Source organism: Cydia strobilella, chromosome 3 (genome assembly GCF_947568885.1).
Source record: "Cydia strobilella chromosome 3, ilCydStro3.1, whole genome shotgun sequence".
NCBI classification, from domain to species: Eukaryota; Metazoa; Arthropoda; class Insecta; order Lepidoptera; family Tortricidae; genus Cydia; species Cydia strobilella.
Genome location: NC_086043.1, coordinates 11,523,557 through 11,547,514, shown reverse-complemented (window position 1 = coordinate 11,547,514; position 23,958 = coordinate 11,523,557). Strand labels below are relative to the sequence as shown.

At 38.9% G+C, this 23,958-nt stretch overlaps 1 protein-coding gene across 2 annotated transcripts in view; it reads right to left on the bottom strand.

The window, feature by feature from the left end:
- Positions 1-23,958, bottom strand: part of LOC134755860 (sphingomyelin phosphodiesterase) — a 38,742-nt gene that overhangs the window by 4,073 nt on the left and 10,711 nt on the right. For both annotated transcript variants that reach the window (XM_063692494.1, XM_063692493.1), the window contains exons 2-11: positions 8,660-8,757; positions 6,951-7,429; positions 6,549-6,780; positions 4,641-4,801; positions 4,208-4,380; positions 3,553-3,747; positions 2,565-2,818; positions 2,228-2,337; positions 1,276-1,460; positions 580-771 (exon numbers count right to left, since the gene is read on the bottom strand). In XM_063692494.1, the coding sequence (XP_063548564.1) occupies positions 580-771; positions 1,276-1,460; positions 2,228-2,337; positions 2,565-2,818; positions 3,553-3,747; positions 4,208-4,380; positions 4,641-4,801; positions 6,549-6,780; positions 6,951-7,429; positions 8,660-8,732 (2,054 nt within the window). In that variant the 5' untranslated portion in view covers positions 8,733-8,757. The remainder of the gene's footprint in view (positions 1-579; positions 772-1,275; positions 1,461-2,227; positions 2,338-2,564; positions 2,819-3,552; positions 3,748-4,207; positions 4,381-4,640; positions 4,802-6,548; positions 6,781-6,950; positions 7,430-8,659; positions 8,758-23,958) is intronic.

Genomic DNA, 23,958 nt, shown 5'->3' with positions numbered 1-23,958 from the left:
CTCTTAAGTGCATTTTCATTTCATTCCATCTACAGTTGAACAGGTAGTCGATTGATTTTGTTATTAAAATAGGTAATCGATTAGTTTATTAGTAAACTACTTAAATCATAATTGTGTCGAAGTCTAGTCAAAGGTCCCATATTGTCGCTTACCATGAGGACGAGATTTGCTTGTATTTTTATACGAATAACCCGTCAAAGCGTCTTTATATGGCAAGCGACAAAGTGGGATGTTTTGCGGGCCGCGGACACAATTATGCTGCAGATTGTGAGACCGAGTAATTCATAATATTTTTAGTCCAGACCAGACTATTAAGAGTTAGACCAAGTAAAGTTTGCAGAGATTTTGACAGCACACGCAGTGCCTGTGTTATTTATGCGTCATAATTTCATAGAAGTTTGACGTTTAAAATAACACCCCTCAAAATCTCTGCAGACTTTTCTTGGTTTAACTCTATGATATAAGTACCTATCGGGTGTTAGGTATACTTATTAAGAAATTTTATTTAGTGAAATATGTACACTGCAGTATGTTCTGCTTTGTCTAAATTTGCTAAACCCTGTTGAGCTAGATACTTACGAGACTGAGAGTCCGTTGTAGAACCATGCTCGCCACGTCTGCGGCGCCGGCGCCGAGCCGTCGATGCGCGCCTCGATGTGCCCGCACAGCGCGCGGCGGTCGTGCGAGCGGCCCGAGCGCGCGTCGCACACCAGCCGCTTGCGGCATTCGCCGTCGCAAGTGCCGCGGCGGGGACTGTTCTTCCAGTAATGCCTGGAAGATTTTTATCCAATTAATTATCGACGTATATTAGGAGTAATTCTGGTAGGGTAAGAGACGTCGAGCACTGGCGACCATAAATACACCTGCAACAGGGGGAAACAAGCACAGTTTTCAACTGACGGTTGAAGGGTGATTGACGTAGCCCACGCTGTCCTGAACACATTATGGCGGTGCTTTATTGAGAGGGAGAGAGCGAAAGAAAGAATGATAAATTTTGAGATCAACTAAAAGGAAGCCAGGGTGCTACAAGGGAGGCAAGAGATCGTGCCCTAATAGTGAAGAAGAGGACAAAGGTAAATTGTTATTATTTCGGAGGTCTCTTTTGGAGGAGCTCCGCTGATTGATGGGTATGAATAGAACCATAGGCAGTCACCATAACCAAGGTTCGACTAACAGGAGATATCAAGTAGCACTGCATAATAACAAAGGAAGTCCTCCGGTTTGATTATATTACCTTCAAATAGGTAAGAAGAATAAATTCGGAACTCTAATTACTTGTAATATAAATTGAACACGTCTTCTTTAGCTGTCATATCGTCAATTAACTTGTCCCAGTCTTGCGGCCGCAGGGCATTCATCGTGTACGCCGACCGCGCAGAGTACAGCTTGTACCATATCGGGTAGCCAAACAAATTGGCCTCCTTCAAGTTCATTATCCATGTCTCGTGATCCACCACTAACTGAAAGATACAATAAAACTTAGAAATTGCTTCTTGAACGCCAATGATTCAAAACTGAAATAGATGTCATACACTAAAGAAAAAGTGACCAAGGACCAAGTCCACCGGTGGCCGAGGTGAAAATCAAACCCGCGTCTTCAGCTTACCTACGCGGCTAACATCCTGACCACGACCACCCGGTCCACCCGGCCAATGATTCGTTGAAATCAAACCACACCGTCTTATGGCTAGAATCACGGATCAGCAAACTCTGCAAATCCGTTTTTAGGGTTCCGTAGTCAACTATTAGGAACCCTTATAGTTTCACCATGACCCTCTGTCTGTCCGTCCGAGGCTTTACTTCGTGATCGTTAGTGCTAGAAAGCTGCAATTGGGCATGGAAAAAAAAACACATCAAAATATTTAATAAAATAATTTGATTTGTTCCCAAACTTGTTCATAGATGGCAGCACCAGTCTCTCTCGCTACAACGTAAATCCGTAAGGAGTTCGTTTAGGAGGTGCAAGCGCGCACTGCTTGCCCTTAGAGCTGGTCAAAGACGCCTAGTCTTACTAAGATGGCATATAGTCGAGAAATTCGGACGGGCACCGCCGTGGCGGGGTGGCCTAGGGGTTCATGGCGTTAGCCGCGATAGTTAAAGACGCCGGTTCGAATCCGGCCTTCACCACTGGAGGGCTTTTCGTCACTTTTTCTTTAATATATGACATCTATTACAGTTTTGAAATAAATACTTACTATAGTAGTTTACAGTTTACGTCTGGACTTACCCGAGTAGTTGCTTCATGATCTCCGTCGACATAATATATTCGATACCCAAGATTTAAATCATAGTAAGGCGATACAGACGGTCCCACGTAGGCTATACTAGTCGCTCTGCCTGTAAACAATCAGGGTAGGTTAATGTCAAGTTACGTTTTCCTCCAAGAGGTTAAAAACAATCACAATTGAAACATAATGAACTGGATATGACGTCTAACATTTAATTATTAATTATTCTTAACATTTCAGCAAATAATTAGACCTGCCTATTTGCAATCTACAATTAACATGAGAAGGTAAACGTAAGGTACGAGAGACGTGTTTGTAGCATGTTTTTAGTATTACCTAGATCGTTTGGATCGTAAAACACCTCGAATTCATCAAAATGCGTGTGTCCAAAAAATTGTGCAGTAATCGTGGACTCATAACGGTTAATGATGGCATAGTAGTTTCTGCTCCACACTTTTAAACAGTCAGAATGACCGGGCGGTATGTGGCCGATTATGTGAACTCTCTCCCCGCTGAACTCTGCTGACTGCAGCTCGTAGATGAGCCACTGAAGTTCGGTCGCCGGGTCGGTGCTGTTGAGTAACAGCCACCTAAAAAATAAATTTTCGAATGATTATTATTCAAAATTAAAGCCAGATTCATCTATTGGTGGGTAAATAAATACCTCAGGTCAACAATCAGTACCCGAACCACGAGTCACTGACATGGCATGTCAACACTACAACACTAATGTGTAATTTACTTTCTATACATCTCGCTCGCACTAATATGTAAGTCCGAGCGGATGCATCTAGAAAGTAAATTACGTAGATGTTAGCGTATAATGTCAGTGTTGACACTGTAAGTGACTCGTGGTAAGGGTGCTCCATAATACTTACTTATGCTTATGTATAAGTAATCCATTAGATATTGATACGACACGTATCTTTATAAAGTATTTTATGTCACAATCTGTGCGAGTGTAATCTAATGTGTTACTTGTATTCTCACTACGTATTAGAAAAGACAATTAGGCGTGGATTCCGAGGGAAGAGGAAGTTTTAGAACTGTTTCAAGCGGCGGACGAGTTAATTGACGTCTCTAATTTAACACCAAAGCGATTTAACGATCATGTCATCAATGCATGGGAATACCGGGGTTGCATAATCAGCAGCAGAAGTTGCTAAGTGGTGTTCATAAAGATCTGAACACAACTTTATTGTCAAGAGAGTGATACCCGTTTGCAGACTACTACACCCGTTAACCTACTGCTGCTGCTTTTGAGTCTCAAAGTATAATTCATATACCATGCAGATAAAGTATTCTTATTATGAAGAATACGGACCAGTTTTTGTTATTGCAATAGTTCATGTTGAGCGATATGATGCGGAAGCCGGGGCGCACGAGGACAGAGTAGAAGGCCCCGCGGCGCACCGTATGGGACACTCCGGCGGGTAGCCACCGTCGCCACTGGGCGTCCAGTTCGTCGTACAACCAGGCTATGTTGGACTCCGGTGACGATATGTATGGCGGTGGGAAACTGGAAACAATAGGAATATGAATTGAAAACAGAACACGGCACAGTTACCTAGTGATAATCGCAGCGTGTAGGTTTCGCATGCTTTAAATAAAAGGATTCAACGTAAATATTGCTCCTAGATATTTAATGTATTATATTACTGTTCCCGTTGGTTAGGTATTTTGCATATCTTTTTAAAATGACCAGAGGGTAAATTAGTAATAGATTAAATTTATCTCGTTTAGTAAAGTCCTACTTGACCATTTGAATCCAAAATGTTTTAATTACAATATGTAGAAACACCGGTCGAAACTGTACCAGAACGTTCAACCTGTTTTTATATAAAAGCCAATTTCAAAATATCAACCTTAATCAAGCACATACGAGCGCTCGTGTTGATCGTACTGATTGATATGACCTCGAGCATTACAACAACACAACGGAACGAGTAATGAATCAGTATCCATAATTTTATCCGTACCTATTAACTGGAGAGGACTCATGGTTACCGAGAGCGGGGAAGATGGGAACACCCGGAAACATATCAGACATCTGGGCTACAGTCTCCTGCAGAACTTTGAGGTTTTCTTCCTTTGTCTGGTTCCAAACGTCATGAGGAGGCAAGTCACCAGTCCATAAAATATAGTCGATATCCTGGAAAACGCCAGAAGCAAATCGTTGAGATCGATAAAGGGTAATCTTAACCCATTGAAAGCCATGGACACCTTGTGAGGTTTAATATAATAAGGCTAAAGCTAGTTGATGAGAACAAGGAGCCGTTTCTTTATGGCAAGCTGCCCGGAGACTGGAGTAGTCAATAATTAAAATTGGATAATGAATAGTGGATAAAAGAGGCGTTCATTGACGAATCCAATTATCCCGGACACCCGGACATTTAGATAAAAAATAATTACCGTATGCGTATCAGCGATGTGCTTCAACATATGGTCGATGGTCCTCTTGGGCGTGTCGCACTTGCGGTAGTCGCCCCAGCGGCCGGCGCCGCCGCCGGGCGTCACCGCAGGCCCGTTGGACGCGCGGCAGCACAGCGGCTCGTTGCATTCTGCGTTTGCACCTGCGCAGAGCAATATTTAATTGCATCAAATATGATATAGTCTGAGTAACCATTAGTCAAAGGCTTCAGTAACATTGGAAAAAAAACATCATCCCGGAGTGAAAGTACTCGCGTAAGCTTTTTTTTATCTGAGGCTTGAAGTCTCGTGGAAAGCATATTTCTGTTCCACTTCCCAGCTGGACCCAGTTATAGAACTATTATTTACTACTTACTTAGTTGACTGTAATACGTTTTAAAGTAGACAAAACAATAATTACAAAGACCTTAATTATTATTATTTGTTTATTACACGCGTGTTCGCGTTCTCCTTTCTTAAACCATATAAGGTTTCAGTCCTAACTCGATTGAATTTTTATGCGTAAGTCGTCCTGCCGACGCCTTTAACGTTTCATTTTATTCCAGTTCTATAGCTTTGTTCACTCATTCGCCCACTATACTACATACGCTACTAAATATTCAACGGAATCTGCAAGAATGCTTGCTCTTAGGTCAACGACTTATTTATAATGCAATTTTTAGGTAGCATATACCTAATTACAGGTCTCCGTAACAATTTATACGGCTGTAAGTAATAAAAAATCGCCCAAGAGCATGTCGGGCCATGCTCAGTATAGGCTAACGGGGGCTATTAGTAAGTATCATGTACATTACAAGTATAAGGGAGTACCTTCGCTGCGGTTCGTACGTATTATTAGTATAAACTAAGAAGATAAGATTTTTTTCAATAACTCAAAAACTGCTACGCGGATCATGTTCGCTATGGTTTTCATTGAAAGTATTTGTTAAGTTTTTGTTTTACGATTTTTTTCATATTTTTTGGACCCATGGTTCAAAACTTAGTTTTTAGGGTTCCGTACCCAAAGGGTAAAAACGGGACCCTATTACTAAGACTCCGCTGTCCGTCTGTCCGTCCGTCTGTCTGTCTCTCATCAGGCTGTATCTCATGAACCGTGATAGCTAGACAGTTGAAATGTTCACAGATGATGTATTTCTGTTACCGCTATAACAACAAATACTAAAAACAGAATAATATAAATATTTAAATGGGGCTCCCATACAACAAACGTGATTTTTTTTGCTGTTTTTTCCGTAATGGTATGGAACCCTTCGTGCGCGAGTCCGACTCGCACTTGGCCGGTTTTTATCTTTCTGAGCGAAATTATTAATTAAAATAATTACTTTATCAAAAAATGGCTTTTGAAGACCTATCCAACGATACCCCACATTTAAAAAAAAACATTTTCTACCCTAAAAAACAATCCTTTTGTTATTTTTGTTTTCGCCATGCATGATTTATGTATTTATGCCAAATTACACCTTTCTAGCACTAACGATCAAGGAGCAAAGCCGAGGACGGACGGACAGACGGAACCCTAAAAACGTGCCTATTATAAAATCACAGTACGAGTATGTTGAAGTTTTTGACAGAACTTAAAAAATTTGTCATTGAGTTATGCCCCTACACCTTAAGTGAATACTATAATATAAACTGTTAGTTAATAAGTATGTAAATATGTAGCTACACCCACCGGGTAAAATTGTATTGATTCTCACTGTCCTTGTCTAACATCAACATGTACACATACAGTTTATGGCTATTGAATAATAAAAAAAAAAAAAAAAATGTTTCATGACCCGCAATAATCTTAATTGCGTCATATTCTTCTACAGTAAATATCTGTTTAAAAGAATGCCAAGCCATTTTGACCTAAAACGATGAGTATTTCTGTTACTAATAAATATTTACCTTCAGCGTAATACGGATCGAAATGTGTATCAGAAATCTGAAGAACTTTGAACGTGGGAGCCTTGTCTACCGGGATATCGAGGACTTTCGCGGCTGGCTTCGGCACCGGAGGAAAAGCAACTTCCCACTCATGGTAAGGATTATACACGTCCCCACAAGCATCGCCTATGACGAAGCTGCATATCTCGTCGGGTCCTATTGTTACACGCTTCAGTACGTATACAACTTCACTCTGAAAGTGAAAACAAGTGTGAAAAGAAATGTGTAATCGCCAAAGAAATGTGCTGTCTAATCGTATGGTCAGTTAACCGCACACCACAAGCATTCAAATGCCTACAACGTTATGTAAGTGCTTGTTTGTGGTTAGGTGTTATAGTTTGAATAAATAGAAACTTGTCTTACCCCGAAGAGTCTTGTTATGCCCTCACATACTCTGGCAGACTGTATTTTCAAGGAGACGCAGAACTGATATATTGTTTTATTGATTTCCTCATTGCTTTTGCCAGCGCGTATGTAGTGTTGTAGGAGACCTGCGCCCGCTTTACACGCGGTGCACGACACTTTAGACATCACAGAGTGTTCTACTTCATAGTAAACTTGTTTTAAATTGAGCAACTTCAAGGCTTTTTCTACAAAGAGTGGCAAGTTTGAGCTTTTATCGCTGTCCCATAAAAGGCGAGAGTAATTTCTCTTCAGGGCAGCCATGTGCGCAATTAGTTCTGTCTCGTTCGCTGACGGCGGCAGCTTGTGCTCATGGTTGGAGGGCATGAAGAACAGTTCCTGGTTGCGAGGTTCAGTCGTCCAGTTCCAGTTGTCCATTGGGGGCGACCATTTTATTACAGGATTTTTGTTCCATTTTTGGTCGAGAAATATTGGGTTACCTGAAAGACAATAATTATCATTATTAACTGTGCCTTACTCGTACTTTTTTTTAATGAATAGGTACTCGTAAGTATGCGTGTATTTTAATGTTATTTCGAGACCGCTATAATATTAACGAGTACTGATTTTGACGAGTAATTTTATTTTAACTGTTTTTGCTATCTAAACCCATACCGATACGACACATGCCTATTAAATAGATGATTTTAGTATGAAACAGATGATCAAAATATGTAGGTATAACAGCTGTATTAAATAGAAGAGTCTCGGCAAAGTTCAAGATATTAAATTCAATTTCCACTTACTGTTGTTAATAAGACAGACCCGTTATCTTATAACTAGAAGTCTAGGACGTGGTTTCAAATCAGCAAAATTTTAACCATTTAGGTACCTAAGTTATATTCTTGTAGAGTACCTATGCCTCGAAGACCACAAAGACAAATTTTAAAGATTCTAATTTCTATCCCATCGTAACCATATATTTATTTAATAAGCAAGAAATCTATAAACACAACATGTACATTACAGCGTAGAATAATTCATACATACAAGAAAACATGCCCACATCGGCCACATCATGTAAGAATGTACAGTACGGTCGCAAAAAGAACTGATTTCTCAAATTTCAATCTTTAAAAAACGGCAATGGAGTTTAAAAGTGATATTTCCCTTCTTTCCTCAACGACACAAATCATGTAGATTCTGTAGTGAGATGTATCTGGCGAGTAAGTATATTTATACAATAAACATGATGACTAAAGCAAAGCTGACATTTATTTAATGTCAATGACTTGCAGGCATGCTTAAGTTAGCTGGTGTAATGGTACAACTTAACTCTATATTTTGCACAGCAACCAGAAAGCTCTACAAACAAGATAACATAAACAGATGCTTAAGTGCCATTTTAATCGACGATTGCAAATGGCAGATGCATTATTCGCAATCTTAAGACATATCACAAATGTTGTGATGTGATATGTGCGTATTCACTTCAACTTTCGTCAGCCCCTTTGCTGCTTTTCACGTAAGTGGTATTTGTTACTCCGGTATCTGCTATTACTATTATTGTACATATTTTCCTTTCTATAGGTATGTATAGTCGACGCGACGTCAAAGATATGTATACAGATTTTTTTCGTCATAATACAAATGAGTAAGGAGCAGAAGTGTAAATATATCTTTAACGCCGACTTTACATTATATAAATAAATAATTGAACTGTGATTTACCTAATACAAAAGTAATGTAAGCAGAAGTAAGTAGTATCAGCTGCAGCGAAAGCCATGGTATTCTGATAATCATTACTGAAGGTGAAGAAAGAAGTTATCTGAAACAAAGAAAATATCATTAGGCAGGTAACATTTTATTATTTCACATTAATACATACCTACTTATAAAAGTAACATGATGATGGAGATTTGTTACTCAATCAAGAAAAATTGTTGAACGTATTTAGATGCAATTAGTCACATACATCATAGGTATAAAATAAAACATGGGATACTTTTTATACCCAAATTTGGTTGGAAACAAACAACACGTAAGTAAGTAAGATAAGTAAGTACTCTATATCTCTGTCATTACAAAGTCTAGCTAAGTAGTTTAAATTCTGGTATTGTAAATATGTCTACCCGGACATGGCAAACCACCAGCTTATGGTTAACCCTTTACCAGGCCGCGAAGAACAAGCGTGTTTTATTAAGTACTTTATATAGGTTTGCAAATGTATTAACAAAAGTCGGGTATGTTCCTGTAAACCAGAAAAAAACGTGGGATACGGTAATCCCGTTGCCTGTCTGAGTAATGAACTGCCATATTCAATTTAGTGTAATTGTATTCTTTACCAGGCATAGGGTGATATGCCACCCACCTAGTATATAATTTACCATAGTCAGTTTTTAACTCTAAGAGGACAAGTCTTTAAAGGGAACTTTTAAGACTACGCAAATTCCCTAGTTATAGGTTGAACACAATAAGAATTTTATTACATGACACGACAAGACAACCAACCCGGCTATGGGCGGAGTAGTTCCAACATAGTCAAACTCTAACAAAGCAATGGGATTGTGTCATCCCACATCCTAATTCTGGTCATATTACAAAAATGCATGAATGTTTAGCGAAGCATGAGATTAGATAACCTTACAATAATCACAATCTAAAAAAATAAAAAAAATATCCGACCTATCTGCTTTAATTTCTCTGAAACTAAGTAGTATTCGGGTTTCGTCATAAACCACTGAAATTACTGGTCAAGTTAATTCAATCGATAAATTATTGGATTTAGAAATGCTTCTAAATCATCCATCCAATTATCCATCATTGTGAATGAAGATCATAAAATAATATTTTCAGGGATCAATATAATGCTTTATAGGAAATTTGGAACTAAAACCTGACTATGGTCAACGATAATATCGTCAAAGGGTGATATGCCAACCACATAGTATATTATACTATGTGGTTGCCTGGTTGGCATATAACCCTTTGCCTGGTATAGGGTTAATTATGTGTAGTCGAAATCACAATACGTTGTGGGTGAGTAAACCTAGTTCATAGTGTTTTACAATCTAATATAGGTACCTAATGATTTACTTCACCCCTACAGCACGGCTACCACGAGTTGGCATTTGAAATTGCGTTAGCGACTGCGTGAACTCGATCGCATTCCCTCTCTATCGCACCAATATATCAGTGCGAGCTAGATGAACTGTGACCGAGTTTACGCAGTCGCTAACTTAAACTTCAGTGTCAACTCTTGGTACGGCTACAGTATTTTAAATCTATGCAAAGAAGGTGTAACTGCAAATCTAATAAACAAGATAACCAATAGGGAATATTAGAAAAGAATAGAATTACGCGAAACTGCGTAGGGGGCGCCACTACCACAATCTGAGGGTCTATCGCGAAACTAGAAAATCTAAATTTCGTTATCTCAGATAGCAAAATTTCGGATTCGCGTTTCCCGGTGGGTCCTCTGTAAACAAACCGCCAAAAAACTGTTAAGGCACAGTATGTATAAGTTACTGTATGGTTTACTAAAGGGGCTAGTGCTGCACTCTGGTGGCAGAACATTGCAGTATTAACTATTTATACCCCTATTAACTGTAATCTGTTGGGATATATTGGTATTTTGTTCCATGGGTATTTAGAAAAAAAGAATTTGTCTAGTCAGACATTGCAAATAAAGCAATCGGCATCAGCAATTACGTATCCAAAGTTAAATGTTAAAGATGACGACGTAACGATACCGACACAAATTTTAAGTTCGCGCTCAAAATATTTACCTACTTATTTATTTACTTAAGTAAAGTCCAAAAAAAGCTTAATAAAGTAGGTAGACAAACAGGTTTCAGAAATCAGAATTCAAAAGTTTCATACAACTTTCGTATTCGATTCGACTGTACTCAAACATAACTCAAAACTTTCTTCCCGCCTGCCGTGAAACTCGTAAAAAATCTCTACTTTATTTGGGTGAATTCGTAATTGCCGTAAAATCATTTTTGTAATAGACTGGCATTTATGAATAAATCCATAAATACTTGAAAAGAAATAACATTAGTAATAGTACTATAAAATAATTCGGTAGTAAAAGTCTTTCTACTTTCGGAAAATGTAGTGAAAGTGGGACAACGGACGATCCATGGCCTATTAAACGAGGCTTTACATAATTCTATGCAATCATTGTTGTATCTACGCAATGTAAAAGTTGAAGAACTTGGGACCCATATTTCCAATAAGCTTTCATACGCCAATGGGCATCACGCGCGTCGTAAACATGGCTTATGTAATTTGAGTCACAACTCATCTCATATTACATTACTTTACCCACTTTCCTCCTTTAAAATGTGTGCTACCTATATAAACTGAAATATTGTCACCTACTGTTTAATTTACGTATCTAGTGATTATGGACAAAACCTACACCTATACGACACAGTATACGATACAATCCGATTCTGGAAAATTAATAATATTTAAATCATTAAAAAACCCGGCAGATTATCCAGCTTTTATATGATCCAATTTGGATAATTTTCACATGAAGCTTACTGCACAATGTACGCGTAGATATTTATGTCGTGCGCTTGGTTTTAGATGGTTTTAGGAAGCCACTGTACTACTTACTGCCTATAAATACAAGTAAATAACATTTTTAATTAATGGGAAGACCTGATAGCTAAAGTGAATGGGCGCATATCGCTTTACGGTTGCTGCGGTGGACCAGTATTGGTTCTGCGGATGCGGGCCGCCTTTATAGTAAACGCAGTCGGTACACATTTCATTTCAGAAAAAATGGAAAACAATGTGTGATTTACGGTACGTGTGTGAGACTGTGAGTCAGCGGATTTTGCAGACTGTACGCGGACGTGGAGGTTGGCACTTTCTCCGCGCTTCATTGACTCGCTCCAAAGAAAGTGACGAATGTATCGCGCATTCGCACGCGGTGAGTCTGCTTATTGACACATTGTTACCGTGGTAAAATAATCCGATGCAAGCAGTCAGTCGTAAACTCTTCATCCTTATCCAACACGTAACAGAAACGATAACGCGCGCCTGCCGAGGGCGATGAAGTGGCGCACTGTGGGCTGAAATTCGGCTCTCATTGACATAGAAACCAAAGTTGTTATTTTCATTTTATTTTTGATTGAAATAGGGTTTGCCCATCATTGTTAATTTGTTATGGTTACTATTGAATTTGGGATTAAAGAGTGTCAAATTATGATCTTTTTTGGAAAAAAAAATTATGGAGTAAGAACAAAAAATCTATTTATTTCAAAAACCGCACAACAAAACGCAGATGATTATACTACGAATTGTTTGTGATTTTTTGGCATACCTACTTCATATTGCGGCCACGGGTGCGTTTAAAAAAAAATCTAAGTGAAATGGGAAAGGGTTTTTATTGAAATGGGTTTTGTCTATCATTGTTATGCAAAACTATGAATTTCAAACGATTTGACTGGACAAGTCGTTTTTTTTTTTTCAAAAAAAAAGTATGGAGCAGGAAAATAGTTATTTGTGCAACAAGAGAGGAAAGTTGTTTTTTCTTGCGAGTGTTTATTTTGAGTCCCGAGAAAGCGGAAGATCCTATAATTGAATCACGAGCGAAGCGAGTGATTCTAAGATAGAATCTTGAGCGTAGCGAGGGACTCAAAAACACGAGATGTAAAATAACTTTGCTCTCGTGTTGCACACATAATTTTTCACCTCAGTAGTGAGAACATATTAAAGGTTAAAATGTATTTCGAATTACACAGAATAAACAGAAAAACAGAAAAGTATTATAATATGTACGATACGATATGATAAGATACGATACGATACGATACGAGACCGGACCGGACCGGACCGGACCGGACCGGACCGGACCGGACCGGACCGGACCGTACCGTACCGTACCGTACCATAAAAAAAATGTAATAAAAGTATGAAGTTCATGGCCTTCACTAAATTAAAAAGCTACATTGTTTCACTCCCTGGAGTGAGGAAAGTGCGACTTTCCTTCATCCTTCATTCATCCTTCACTCCAGGGAGTGACGAAAGTAGGCTTGTTCGAGCTGCTGAGGTGAAAAATGTATTTCGAATTACACAGAATAAACAGAAAAAAAAATATTATAATATGTACGCAGGGACCGGACAACCCTTTCCGCGATAAAACCCTTTCAATGGGCGACACTTAAACACGGCTAACACTTTGAAAGACTTTCCCTTTTGAACTGCAAGCCCATTCATACCCTTACCTTTGACTAACCCTTACCGAAAAGCTAACCAAAAATAAGGCTAGCTCTTAATAAGGGTTACCCTTATCTTTAAGCGCTTTTTATAAAGGTTTCCCTTTGCGTGAAAGAGACAGGATTAGTATATATCTACGGTAGTGTATGAAAAGGAAAGAAAATACGTGCCTAGTCAAAGAACGCCGCCGTCGCCGCCGACGATCGCTCGGATTCGAAGTAATGTGTGCTTTATGAACAAGGTAGACGACTTAAATTAGCACGCTTATAGTATGCTAAAAGGGAAGCCCTTTATAAGGCTAACCCTTATAAGCAATATGCAAGGTGTTGGTGAGCGGATGATAAGGGTTTTGTAAGGGTATTTGGGCTACCGATTACAAAAATGTGGTAGCTTTATATAAGGGTTTTTAAAACCAAAACAAAGGGTTTCGTCTGGCAAAGAGTATGGTGAGTTAAGCCTTATGCAATACCCTTATAAAACCCCGATAAGGGATAGCGGGCCGGTCCCTGTATGTACGATACGATAAGATACGATAAGAGACGAGACGAGACGAGACGAGACCGGACCGGACCGGACCGGACCGTACCATACCGTACCGTAGTATGAAGTTCGTGGCCTTCACTAAATTGAAAAGCTACATTGTTTCAGTCCCTGGAGTGAGGAAAGTGCGACTTTGACGAAAGTAGGCTTGTTCGAGCTGCTGAGGTGAAAAATAATATTCAAGATACTAAATTATTATTATAGTACACAGTTGTATTTTTTTCATAGGGTTCTACATTTTTATATGAATTTCCGCGAGTTAGTAAAAAAGCCTGTTTTCATGATATTTTTTTTACTTCCAATATTATTTAAGTAAAGGTTACAGTTAATTTTGAAATAATGTCAAATAATGCAGAAGAATTATACAAAAAGATCCAATAATATAATTGATCTAAAGTTATAGTTTTCCTCTAATTTTCATTTTCTTATGTACTGCTGTTATATTGCACGCAACTGTACCACAGATTATATAATACTGTACGTAGGTCACAGACCACCCCCTACGTAGGTACTACTGTGCTCCGCCGGGGCGCATGCGGTCGAATGCTGATAGCGACCCTGCGGCACCCTATCTAAGGCGGATTCGGCACTCGTTGGTGGTTTTAGACGGTAGTCCTCTGGTTAGTCCGTCATCCCTCCTGGTTCCCCCGGACCAGGTGGCATGCGTAAACGCATTTCTCCAACGTTAAAAAAAAAAAAAAGGTACTACTGTGCTACGTTTTATTTATTATTCTAAATTCTTTTTTATTTGTAAGAAAGAACATATATTCATTTCATTAGTATCACCGTCCGTCATTTTATTAGGGTCGCGTTTTTACCCTTTGGGTACGGAACCCTAAAAACTATCACAATTAGGTAAGTAGAATCCATTTGTTTATTAATTATGACGATTAAAGTTTATAAACTCGTATCTGGGCGTTTTCTAAAATAAATATTAAAAACCTGATTCTATCAAATCTGCAATGGACATTCTTGGGCTCATTCTACTCAGAATCGTCAGCATTCTCCATCCTGCCATTCCTGCAATTAAAAAAGGGGTCTCTATTGTTTCCCATAAAGTTTTAAGTCATAATGTATTGTTTGTCCACATTATCGTTTATAATCACAGTCATCATTTCATAATCATAATTCATAATTAGTAGTCATAATTTGGTTTTTCTCAGAAACGCGTGACTTTTCACGATTGCCATAAAACAAACCTAACCTATCTTAAGAAAATCCTGAATTTTTTTCTGTATTTTCAAAAACTGTTAACAAACAGTTTCAGAATTATGACTAATGATAATCTGACAAATCATTACATTACGACTTTCAATAATTATGTCAAACAAAGAGACCTCTAAAAAAAGATGTCCCATAATGTCCATTCCATTACGTCACGTTTTAGTGTAAAAAAATAGTATTTTATACAATCGTGATATAATAGAGAGCTTTTCAGTCGAGTACCGTGCTTAAGCAACGAAGCTTGCTGAGTTGCTTAAGTTAAGGTACGAGATTGAAAAGCTTGATTATATCACTATTGTATACAATACTTTTTCTACGAGACAAAAATTTTTTATTTTCAACTAGTAGAATCATATACTTAGGTAAACAAACCAAAAGTATACAGCTAATTAAGATACGCGAGCTGCCGTGGCCCGCGATACCTTCATACTCGTACGCGCCTCGGCCGCGGCCGCCGCGGGCCCGGCGACCACGGCGGGATGGTCAACGACACCTCCTCGTAACTCATGAGGCGCTGGTACCTGCTCCGCGCTAAATTCAATTTTAAGAGTTTTTTTTTCGATTTTGGCCACCGTAGCCTATGGAGACTAGCAAGCAACGCTAAGCGGTTTTCGTAGGATATGGATGCTATATGAAGGGTGTCACATGCGCGTTTATGAAATATGAAGCAATTGTTGGCCACCCAATCACAAAGCAGATGCGACGCTAAGTAGGCTAATTTGCATTGAATAGAGTCTCCTTAAACAAGAAATATTTTACTGAAATGTATGAAGTTCTATTTTCAAAATTTTTATAATTGACTAAACCGTATCGATAAAATTCTTATGCTTGAGTCGGAAGTGCCATAGACTATCCAACGTTGAAAAGAGTAAGGTTGTAGTGTTGCATATGAAGTCGTAATACACAGATTATACTCGACGAGTAGAAAAAATTTCATTTGTATGTGCGTGACGTAGTGGAATGTACCTATACAATTTTCATACAAATTTTTGGGACTTTTTTTTATAATCAGGATTGAATATGCTAGTGATTCTAAGTTTAAAAAACCCAAAAACACCAGGATCTGAGAGAATTCGGTTTTCAATATTTATTATACTTCGCGCCTCGTCCTCGAGATTAGTAACTGAAGATATATATACACTTGTAGTTACGCCGGTAGGTGTCACCACTCTGCACTTAGTTTGGAGTTATTTTTAAATTTTTATTTTTTAATTAGTGGGTATGCCTAGATTCTACCTCCCGGCCGCCATCGCTCCGTCCGTCCATACGCTTTCTAGTGCTCGACCACTCAAGTCACTTCTTAGAAATTTAACTAAGTTTCTTGTTCGTGGAGTCTCGCAAAATGCCGAAACGTAAACGTGTTAAGAAATACGAAGATGACATTTATCATCTACTGCATAAAGTTCGAAAATTAAAACGTAAAATACGGAATAGTGAAAGTGCTTCTTCACACAGTGGTTCCAATGAGGAATTTATACCACAAGAAACAGGTAAGTCTTTTTAATTTTCGCTTGTGCAAATTTTAAGTTGGCCAAGGTTATTAAACCTAGGTATACGTGCATTCAGATTTAGCCATTGGGGATAAATCAAAGCATAAATTGTATCGGTTGGCGTTCAGTTCATTGGGAATTGATACCTAACTAAATGATACGTATCTATTGACTGTATAGAACCACAGTACGAGTTCATACTTGTACATACATACATCAATGCACTCCGATTAGCCGTTGGGGCTAAGTCGACGCATGGTATGACGGTTGGCGTACAATTCATTGGGATTTGTAACCTAACTTTAAGATGGGATAACATGCGTTATCTGGTTCAGTTTAGATGATTAGAATATTTCTATTCAGTAATAATATATTTGAGTTTATGAGTAAAAAATAGTAATTTATATATGATTAATATATCAGTACGTTTACCTTAAATATAGTCGTGAAGATTTTCTTATTTAATTCATTTTGCTTTTTAAATAAATGAGTAAGTATATAAATATAAAAGCAAACTAAGTATTGCTTTTTGTTCTCAGAATCACCGGTTTTACGACCAGACGATTGGTTTCCGGAATACCCGGATTATGAACTGAACTACGATCCATACAGTCAGAGTGACCAATATAATGGCGCTGAGTATCTGGAAGACCCTATTGAGGCCGATAATTGTCCTAGCGAGGAACCTCAGAATTCTGTTGAAAATGTGATAAAGCCTACTGAGGCTCAGCAAAGCGCTACACGGACTAACACACAGGCCGTGACAGATACAAGCGGCAATGCCGTACCCGGCACGAGCTCCAACGCCATAGCCGGCACCAGCTCCAGCGCCATGCCCGGCGCAAGCGCCACTGCCATACCAGGCACAAGCACGTCCACTGTTGAGCATGCTGACGATAATAAAGTCGCTGACACAATCGATTTGGACGATGATGTATTGCAAATTCTGGGAGATGACCCCTCGTCGGCCACAATATATGGCAAAGAGGTACGTGCAGAAATAGCTACCCGTTTTACACATGTAGCCATAGAGGGTATAACTAAAGAAATCCGTAAAGACCTCCTTAGTAAATATCTAATCCCTGCTAATTGCTTAAAATAGGCGCGCCAAAGTTAAACCCTGAGATCAAAGCTGCCATCTCAGAAAACTTTGCTAAACGAGACAAGGGCATCGAGTCCAAGCAAAAGGAAATGGCTAGCGCGATATCATGTCTTGGCGAAATAATTACATCGCAATTAAATTCGAAAGAGAAAAATAACGACCTGTTACAAAAACTTATAGACCTCGGTCGTATTTTGTGCGACTTACAATACGCAGACAGCGTGACCAGACGCAATTTTATACTTTTCTCATTGAAAAAAGATCTCAAAGACCATCTGGCGAATACCAAGATAGACACTTGCCTATTTGGCGAAAACTTGACGGAAACGCTTAAATCAGCGAAAGCCATGATTAAATCCGGCGGAGAGATAAAAGCTCCTGTTCCTAAGCAGCCCGTAGCGCAATACAGGCGGATGAAATCCAGTGTATCGCGGCCTTTAAACCGCCGAGGCCCAGCGCCGCGCAGGCCGCCGCCGGGCCCGCCACCGCCGGCTCCGACTCCGAGGGGTCGCGCGCCTGCTCCCCGCGCGCCGCCTCCCCCGGCGCCGCCCGCGCGCTACTACAGACCGTCGTACACGCACCAGCCCCCGCCGCCGCCGCGCCACTACGGCCACTACTACTAGACACAGTTAAGTATGCCGGCCGTTTATCACTATTTCATGAACAGTGGGCGCTCATTACTAGTAACCGCACCATACTTTCATGGATAGGCTATAAAATCAAATTCTCTGGCCCTGTTGTTCAACATTCTTTGCCCTCAGCGCCAGAATATTCTGATATAGAGAGGTCACATTTTGTAGATGCCATTAACAACCTTTTGCAAGCAGGTGCTATATCCGAGTGTAATCCTTGCGACGGACAATTTGTGTCCGGTATTTTTCTTGTGCCGAAGCCGAACGGAAAAATGCGTTTTATACTCAATTTAAAACAGTTAAATAAATTTATAAAAACTGATCATTTCAAGCTCGAGGATTTGCGAACAGCCGTTAAGCTTTTAACTCCGGATTGCTTTATGGCTACGCTTGATTTGAAAGATGCGTATTTTTTAATAAAAATTCACGAGGAATCAAGAAAATACCTTCGTTTTATTTATGAAAATAAAATGTATGAATTCAACGTTTTACCGTTCGGCCTCAACACTGCGCCTTATATTTTCACCAAAATCACAAAGCCTATTGTAAAACTATTACGTTCCACAGGCCTCCTCTCTACCCTGTATCTCGACGATTGGTTACTTTTCGGTCAAAGTTACGAACAATGTCTAGAAAACGTAAAATTAACAACAGAATTATTAATTTCGTTAGGCTTTATTATCAATCAAGAGAAAAGTATACTTACACCTATGACGTCATGCAAATTCCTAGGAATGATTATCGATTCACGTCGTTTGCGACTTAGTTTACCTTCTGAAAAACGAGTGCGCATAAAATCTGAGTTAGAACTGTTTTTAAAAATTAAGCGATGCAAGATTAGACAGCTAGCAAAACTAACCGGCCTACTAGTCTCAGCGTGCCCGGCTATCGAGTACGGATGGCTCTATACGAAGGAACTGGAACGGTGCAAGTTCCTTAACCTACAAGGCCACGATAATTATAATCGTGCAATGAGTATACCCGAGTCCATCCTACCTGACATACATTGGTGGCTAATGAATATCGATAATTCCCATAGTCGCATTCGCACGGATAATTACCAAATTCAGATATTTTCTGACGCCTCAACTACGGGGTGGGGGGCAGCCTGTGGGGGTGATACGGCCAGCGGCCAATGGTCTAGTACTGAACGAGAAAATCATATAAATTATTTAGAGCTGCTTGCCGCATTTATTGCTTTAAAAATTTACGCATGCAATTTGTACAATTGCCAGATACTCCTACGATTAGATAATACTACCGCGATAGCGTACATTAACAGAATGGGTGGTATACAATACCCTCATCTTACCCAGGTTACGAGAGAGTTCTGGCAATGGTGCGAACAAAGAAAGTTGTTTGTGTTTGCATCTTATATAAGATCCCGCGATAATGTTATAGCTGATTACGAATCAAGGAGATCACATCCGGATATAGAATGGGAATTGGCTGATTGGGCTTTTAATGAGATAGTGTACAAATTTGGTTTACCGTTAATTGATTTATTCGCAAGTCGTATAAATAAGAAATGCGCAAAATACATTTCCTGGCACAAAGACCCTGATGCCTATGCGGTAGACTCGTTTACTGTAGCCTGGACAGGCATGTTCTTTTACGCTTTCCCACCTTTTTCGATTGTGCTGAAAGCTCTTCGAAAGATTATTTCAGATAAAGCTACGGGTATCATGGTCGTACCTTTGTGGCCAACACAACCATGGTACCCTGTCTTTCGAAGTCTCCTTGTTAGCGAAGTCATAACTTTTCAGCCATGCAGCAATGCTTTAATTTCTCATTCCAGTTCCCAACGAATACACAACTCGATTACCCTGGTTGCAGGGATATTGTGCGGGTCGCGCTATCGAGAAGAAGCCTACCACCATCCTCAATGGACATAATGTTAGCATCTCTATCACCAAACACGATAAAACAATATGATGTTTGCCTTAAAAAGTGGTGGCGCTTTTGTAAAAATAATTCAGTCGACGTATATGACGCGTCTATTCCGACAGTTGTCTATTCCTTGACCAATTTGTTTAATGAAGGTAGTCAATATGGTACATTAAACGCCTGTAGATCGGCCTTATCTTTAGTCTTAGGTCCAACTATATCACATGATGACAGGCTTCAGAGATTCTTCAAAGGCGTTTTTCGTCTACGACCTCCGACGCCTAAGTACAATGCAACTTGGGATACCAATCTTGTATTAAATCATTTGAGCGATTGGTTTCCTAACGATACATTAAACCTCGATAGGCTTTCAAACAAAACGGTTACATTGCTGGCTCTCACTACGGCTCACAGAGTCCAAACTATATCAAAAATTAATATAAAAAACATTGAAATAACTTCCGAATGTATATCTATTAAAATTCCAGATATTTTAAAAACATCGAGACTTGGCTGTAAACAACCTATTATATATCTACCCTTTTTCCGCGAAAACCCTTCCATATGTCCAGCGGAAGCGCTTTCTTGCTACTTGAATAAAACAAAGCCCTTAAGAATATCTGACAGCCTGTTCATCGCTACTAAAAAGCCTCATAAACCAGTAGGCTCACAGACGCTCAGCCGATGGATCAAGCGCACATTGAGCGAGTGCGGGGTCGACACGGCGGCGTTCAGCGGGCACAGCACGCGGCACGCCGCCGTGTCGCACGCGCACGCGAGAGGCGTCAGCGTCGACGCCATTCGCAACACCGCAGGGTGGAGCGGACAGTCCAATACTTTTGCAAAGTTTTACCAAAGGCCAATTTTAAGCAACGAAGACTGTCTGTCTCTGGCGCTATCCGTTTTAAATAAATAATTAATGAAAAGGATATCCAACTCATCCCGTATCGGTTGATTATTAAAAAACTGCTAAGCTTTTGAGAATATGATTAGCAAATAAGAATCATATTTAAAGATCATTCATCACAGATCTTATTAATTATGATAAATGTGTTTTACATAGTCCTTGATATTGTAAGAAAATTGTACCAATTAGTATAATGACTAATTGCGACTTCAGTTTTTACTTATGTAATTTATTTCTATTTCATGCAATAAATGATTGTAATATAATGGTATTTAAGGTGTTTAAGATTGACATCCTGCCATTCCTGCCTATAGTGCCCGATCCTAGCTGATAGTAACATATCTACATATCAGTAGATTTTTTGAGTATCATATGTATAAATAAAATTATATTTTATCATGGCCGATTAGGTATTTATATAGTACCTATAAATTGTCTAATAATATATAAGAATATCGTCATTGATTGATGATCTTTTAGAAAATATTACTCTCAAAGTCTACAAGTGTATATATATCTTCAGTTACTAATCTCGAGGACGAGGCGCGAAGTATAATTAATGATTAAACGAACTTACCTGAAGTGAAGTTCTATCATAATTATACGAAGCGCCTCGTCCGAAGAGATTAGTAACATAGCTCCCTCCCACCCATCGCTTCGCTCATCCCCTTACAATGTTATACAAAATACATCAATCAATGTACTACCATAATATATGTAAAATATTTCTCTCAACTTAATGAACGGACGGAGCGATGGCGGCCGGGAGGTAGAATCTAGGCATACCCACTAATTAAAAAATAAAAATTTAAAAATAACTCCAAACTAAGTGCAGAGTGGTGACACCTACCGGCGTAACTACAAGTGTATATATATCTTCAGTTACTAATCTCTTCGGACGAGGCGCTTCGTATAATTATGATAGAACTTCACTTCAGGTAAGTTCGTTTAATCATTAATTGTTTTAGAAAACGCCTATCTACTGAAACAGCGCGGATTACACTCCCTGATCGTCAGGTGCTCACGCTATGAAAATGCCTTACTGGATGTTCCCGTGCGTCTCACTTGCCCGAATACATGTAGGAACAAAGTACCTACGAGCGAAATGCACGTGCGAATGATAACTAAATGACTTCATTTGGATGTCGGAATGTTAGTTTGAATTGGCCTCCTGGTTAGATTTATGACGACGCACTCACGCAAGATGCAAGTTTCGCCGGCTACAAGGACTGTCTCCAATCTTGCATACTTAAACAACTTTCTTTCGTGCATAAATATACGATACTTTGTTTACGAGAATAATTCGACTACATGACGTCCTTTCGTTTTTGCATACATACCATAGGCATTTTCTTGTTCGAAAATTACATACGGATCCATGAAAGTAATGACAGTGTAAGAAATAACTTTTTATTTTCTTCCGCAACTAACCCTCACTTATACTCGTAAGTTGTCGCGCTTCTAATTTTCTAAAACAGCCGAGGATCGAAACTGGTCCGGCCACTAGACACTTATTGCAGTCGGTATGGAGAGATAGCCGGTCCACCTGCTAGGAAGAATCCTACAGTACCTAATTAAGCATGCGGATTGCGGAGACGCAATTACACAAGCATCTATACTATACACAATTATAAATGATACGGGTGATTAGCACCAACTATTCAATACAATGTTACAATACGATTATTTGGTACATAGGTACCCACTTATGTGGTAACTAGGTACAGACGATGTAGTGCATATATAATTGTTTTCCATCGTATTATCTCGGAAACGTTCGTATTTTCGTATTTGTCATGCCAGTTCAGTCAGTGACGTTGTGTACAATAAAGTGATTACTACGACTACTACTAATGTAGAACCTTGAGCGTAGAAAGGGACTCATAAGACATAAGACTCGTCCCGTCACCTCTTGTGACAACTTTTCATCTCAGCACTTTAGAATAATTAAAATGCATATACTCGCTAATTATATAATTATGATGGGTATATAAGTACCTATTTAAAAATAATCATAATTTCAATAGACGATGTTACACATTCTGCATATTGGCTATGCATTTTATAATTACTTAGGCATACATGTTTACATTTTCCCGTCCTAGCCTAAGGTCGCACGTTCGCCCGGATACTGTAAACAATTTTGCTTTACAGTTCCGTTAGGTATAGTACGTAAGAATCGTAAGATGTAGAAAGTTGCGCTCACAGCTACTGTTATGATTCTTATGCAAGCCTTATAAAATATGCAAGCCATCGTTATTATGTGTTAATTTAATTAATTTACTCGTCGAATAATCGTAAGAACAAGTAAATAATAAACGTAACAAATCGTCTTAATAAATTGCCCACACGTATCACGATGACAAATATTTTTTTCTTAAATTTAGAAGAAGAAGAAGAAAGTCATTTATGCCATAAAGCACACATACACAGGACAATACGATGAAAGAAATAAGATGCTAAAAAAGGGAATATAAAAAGAATATCAAAAACAAAAATAAAATTATTAAATTTACTAATATTTCCCCTGTCCCGCTATGATTCTATTTGTGGTTAATAAGTGGAGTCTATACGATACGACTCATAAAATTTAGGATCCAGCCGCCGAATCAGCCGAAACACATTTTTCCCCTCACTAGCTCGGAAAGTTGTCGTTTATCCTTCAATACAAGCGGGGAAAAACGCGTTTTATCCACTAGTGGGGAAAGTAATCTGACCTTGGATGGAGCGTGTTTAAGTAGCTTGACAGATAACAAAACGTAAAACGCTCATGATAATGGTTCGTTCGATATTAATTATCATTAAATAAATGGTTTGAGAATCTAACAAAAAATACCAAATTTAGCTTTATTTAATGTTTTTAAGTCATAAACCTTAAAGTTCCATAAGAAACGTTTGTTTTTATAATGATGTTAAATATAATTCTGAACGCACAAGTTGAGTCGATGCAATTTCAAAACGCATCGTTGACATTTCATACGTCAGAAATGTCAACATTGTCAACAAATTT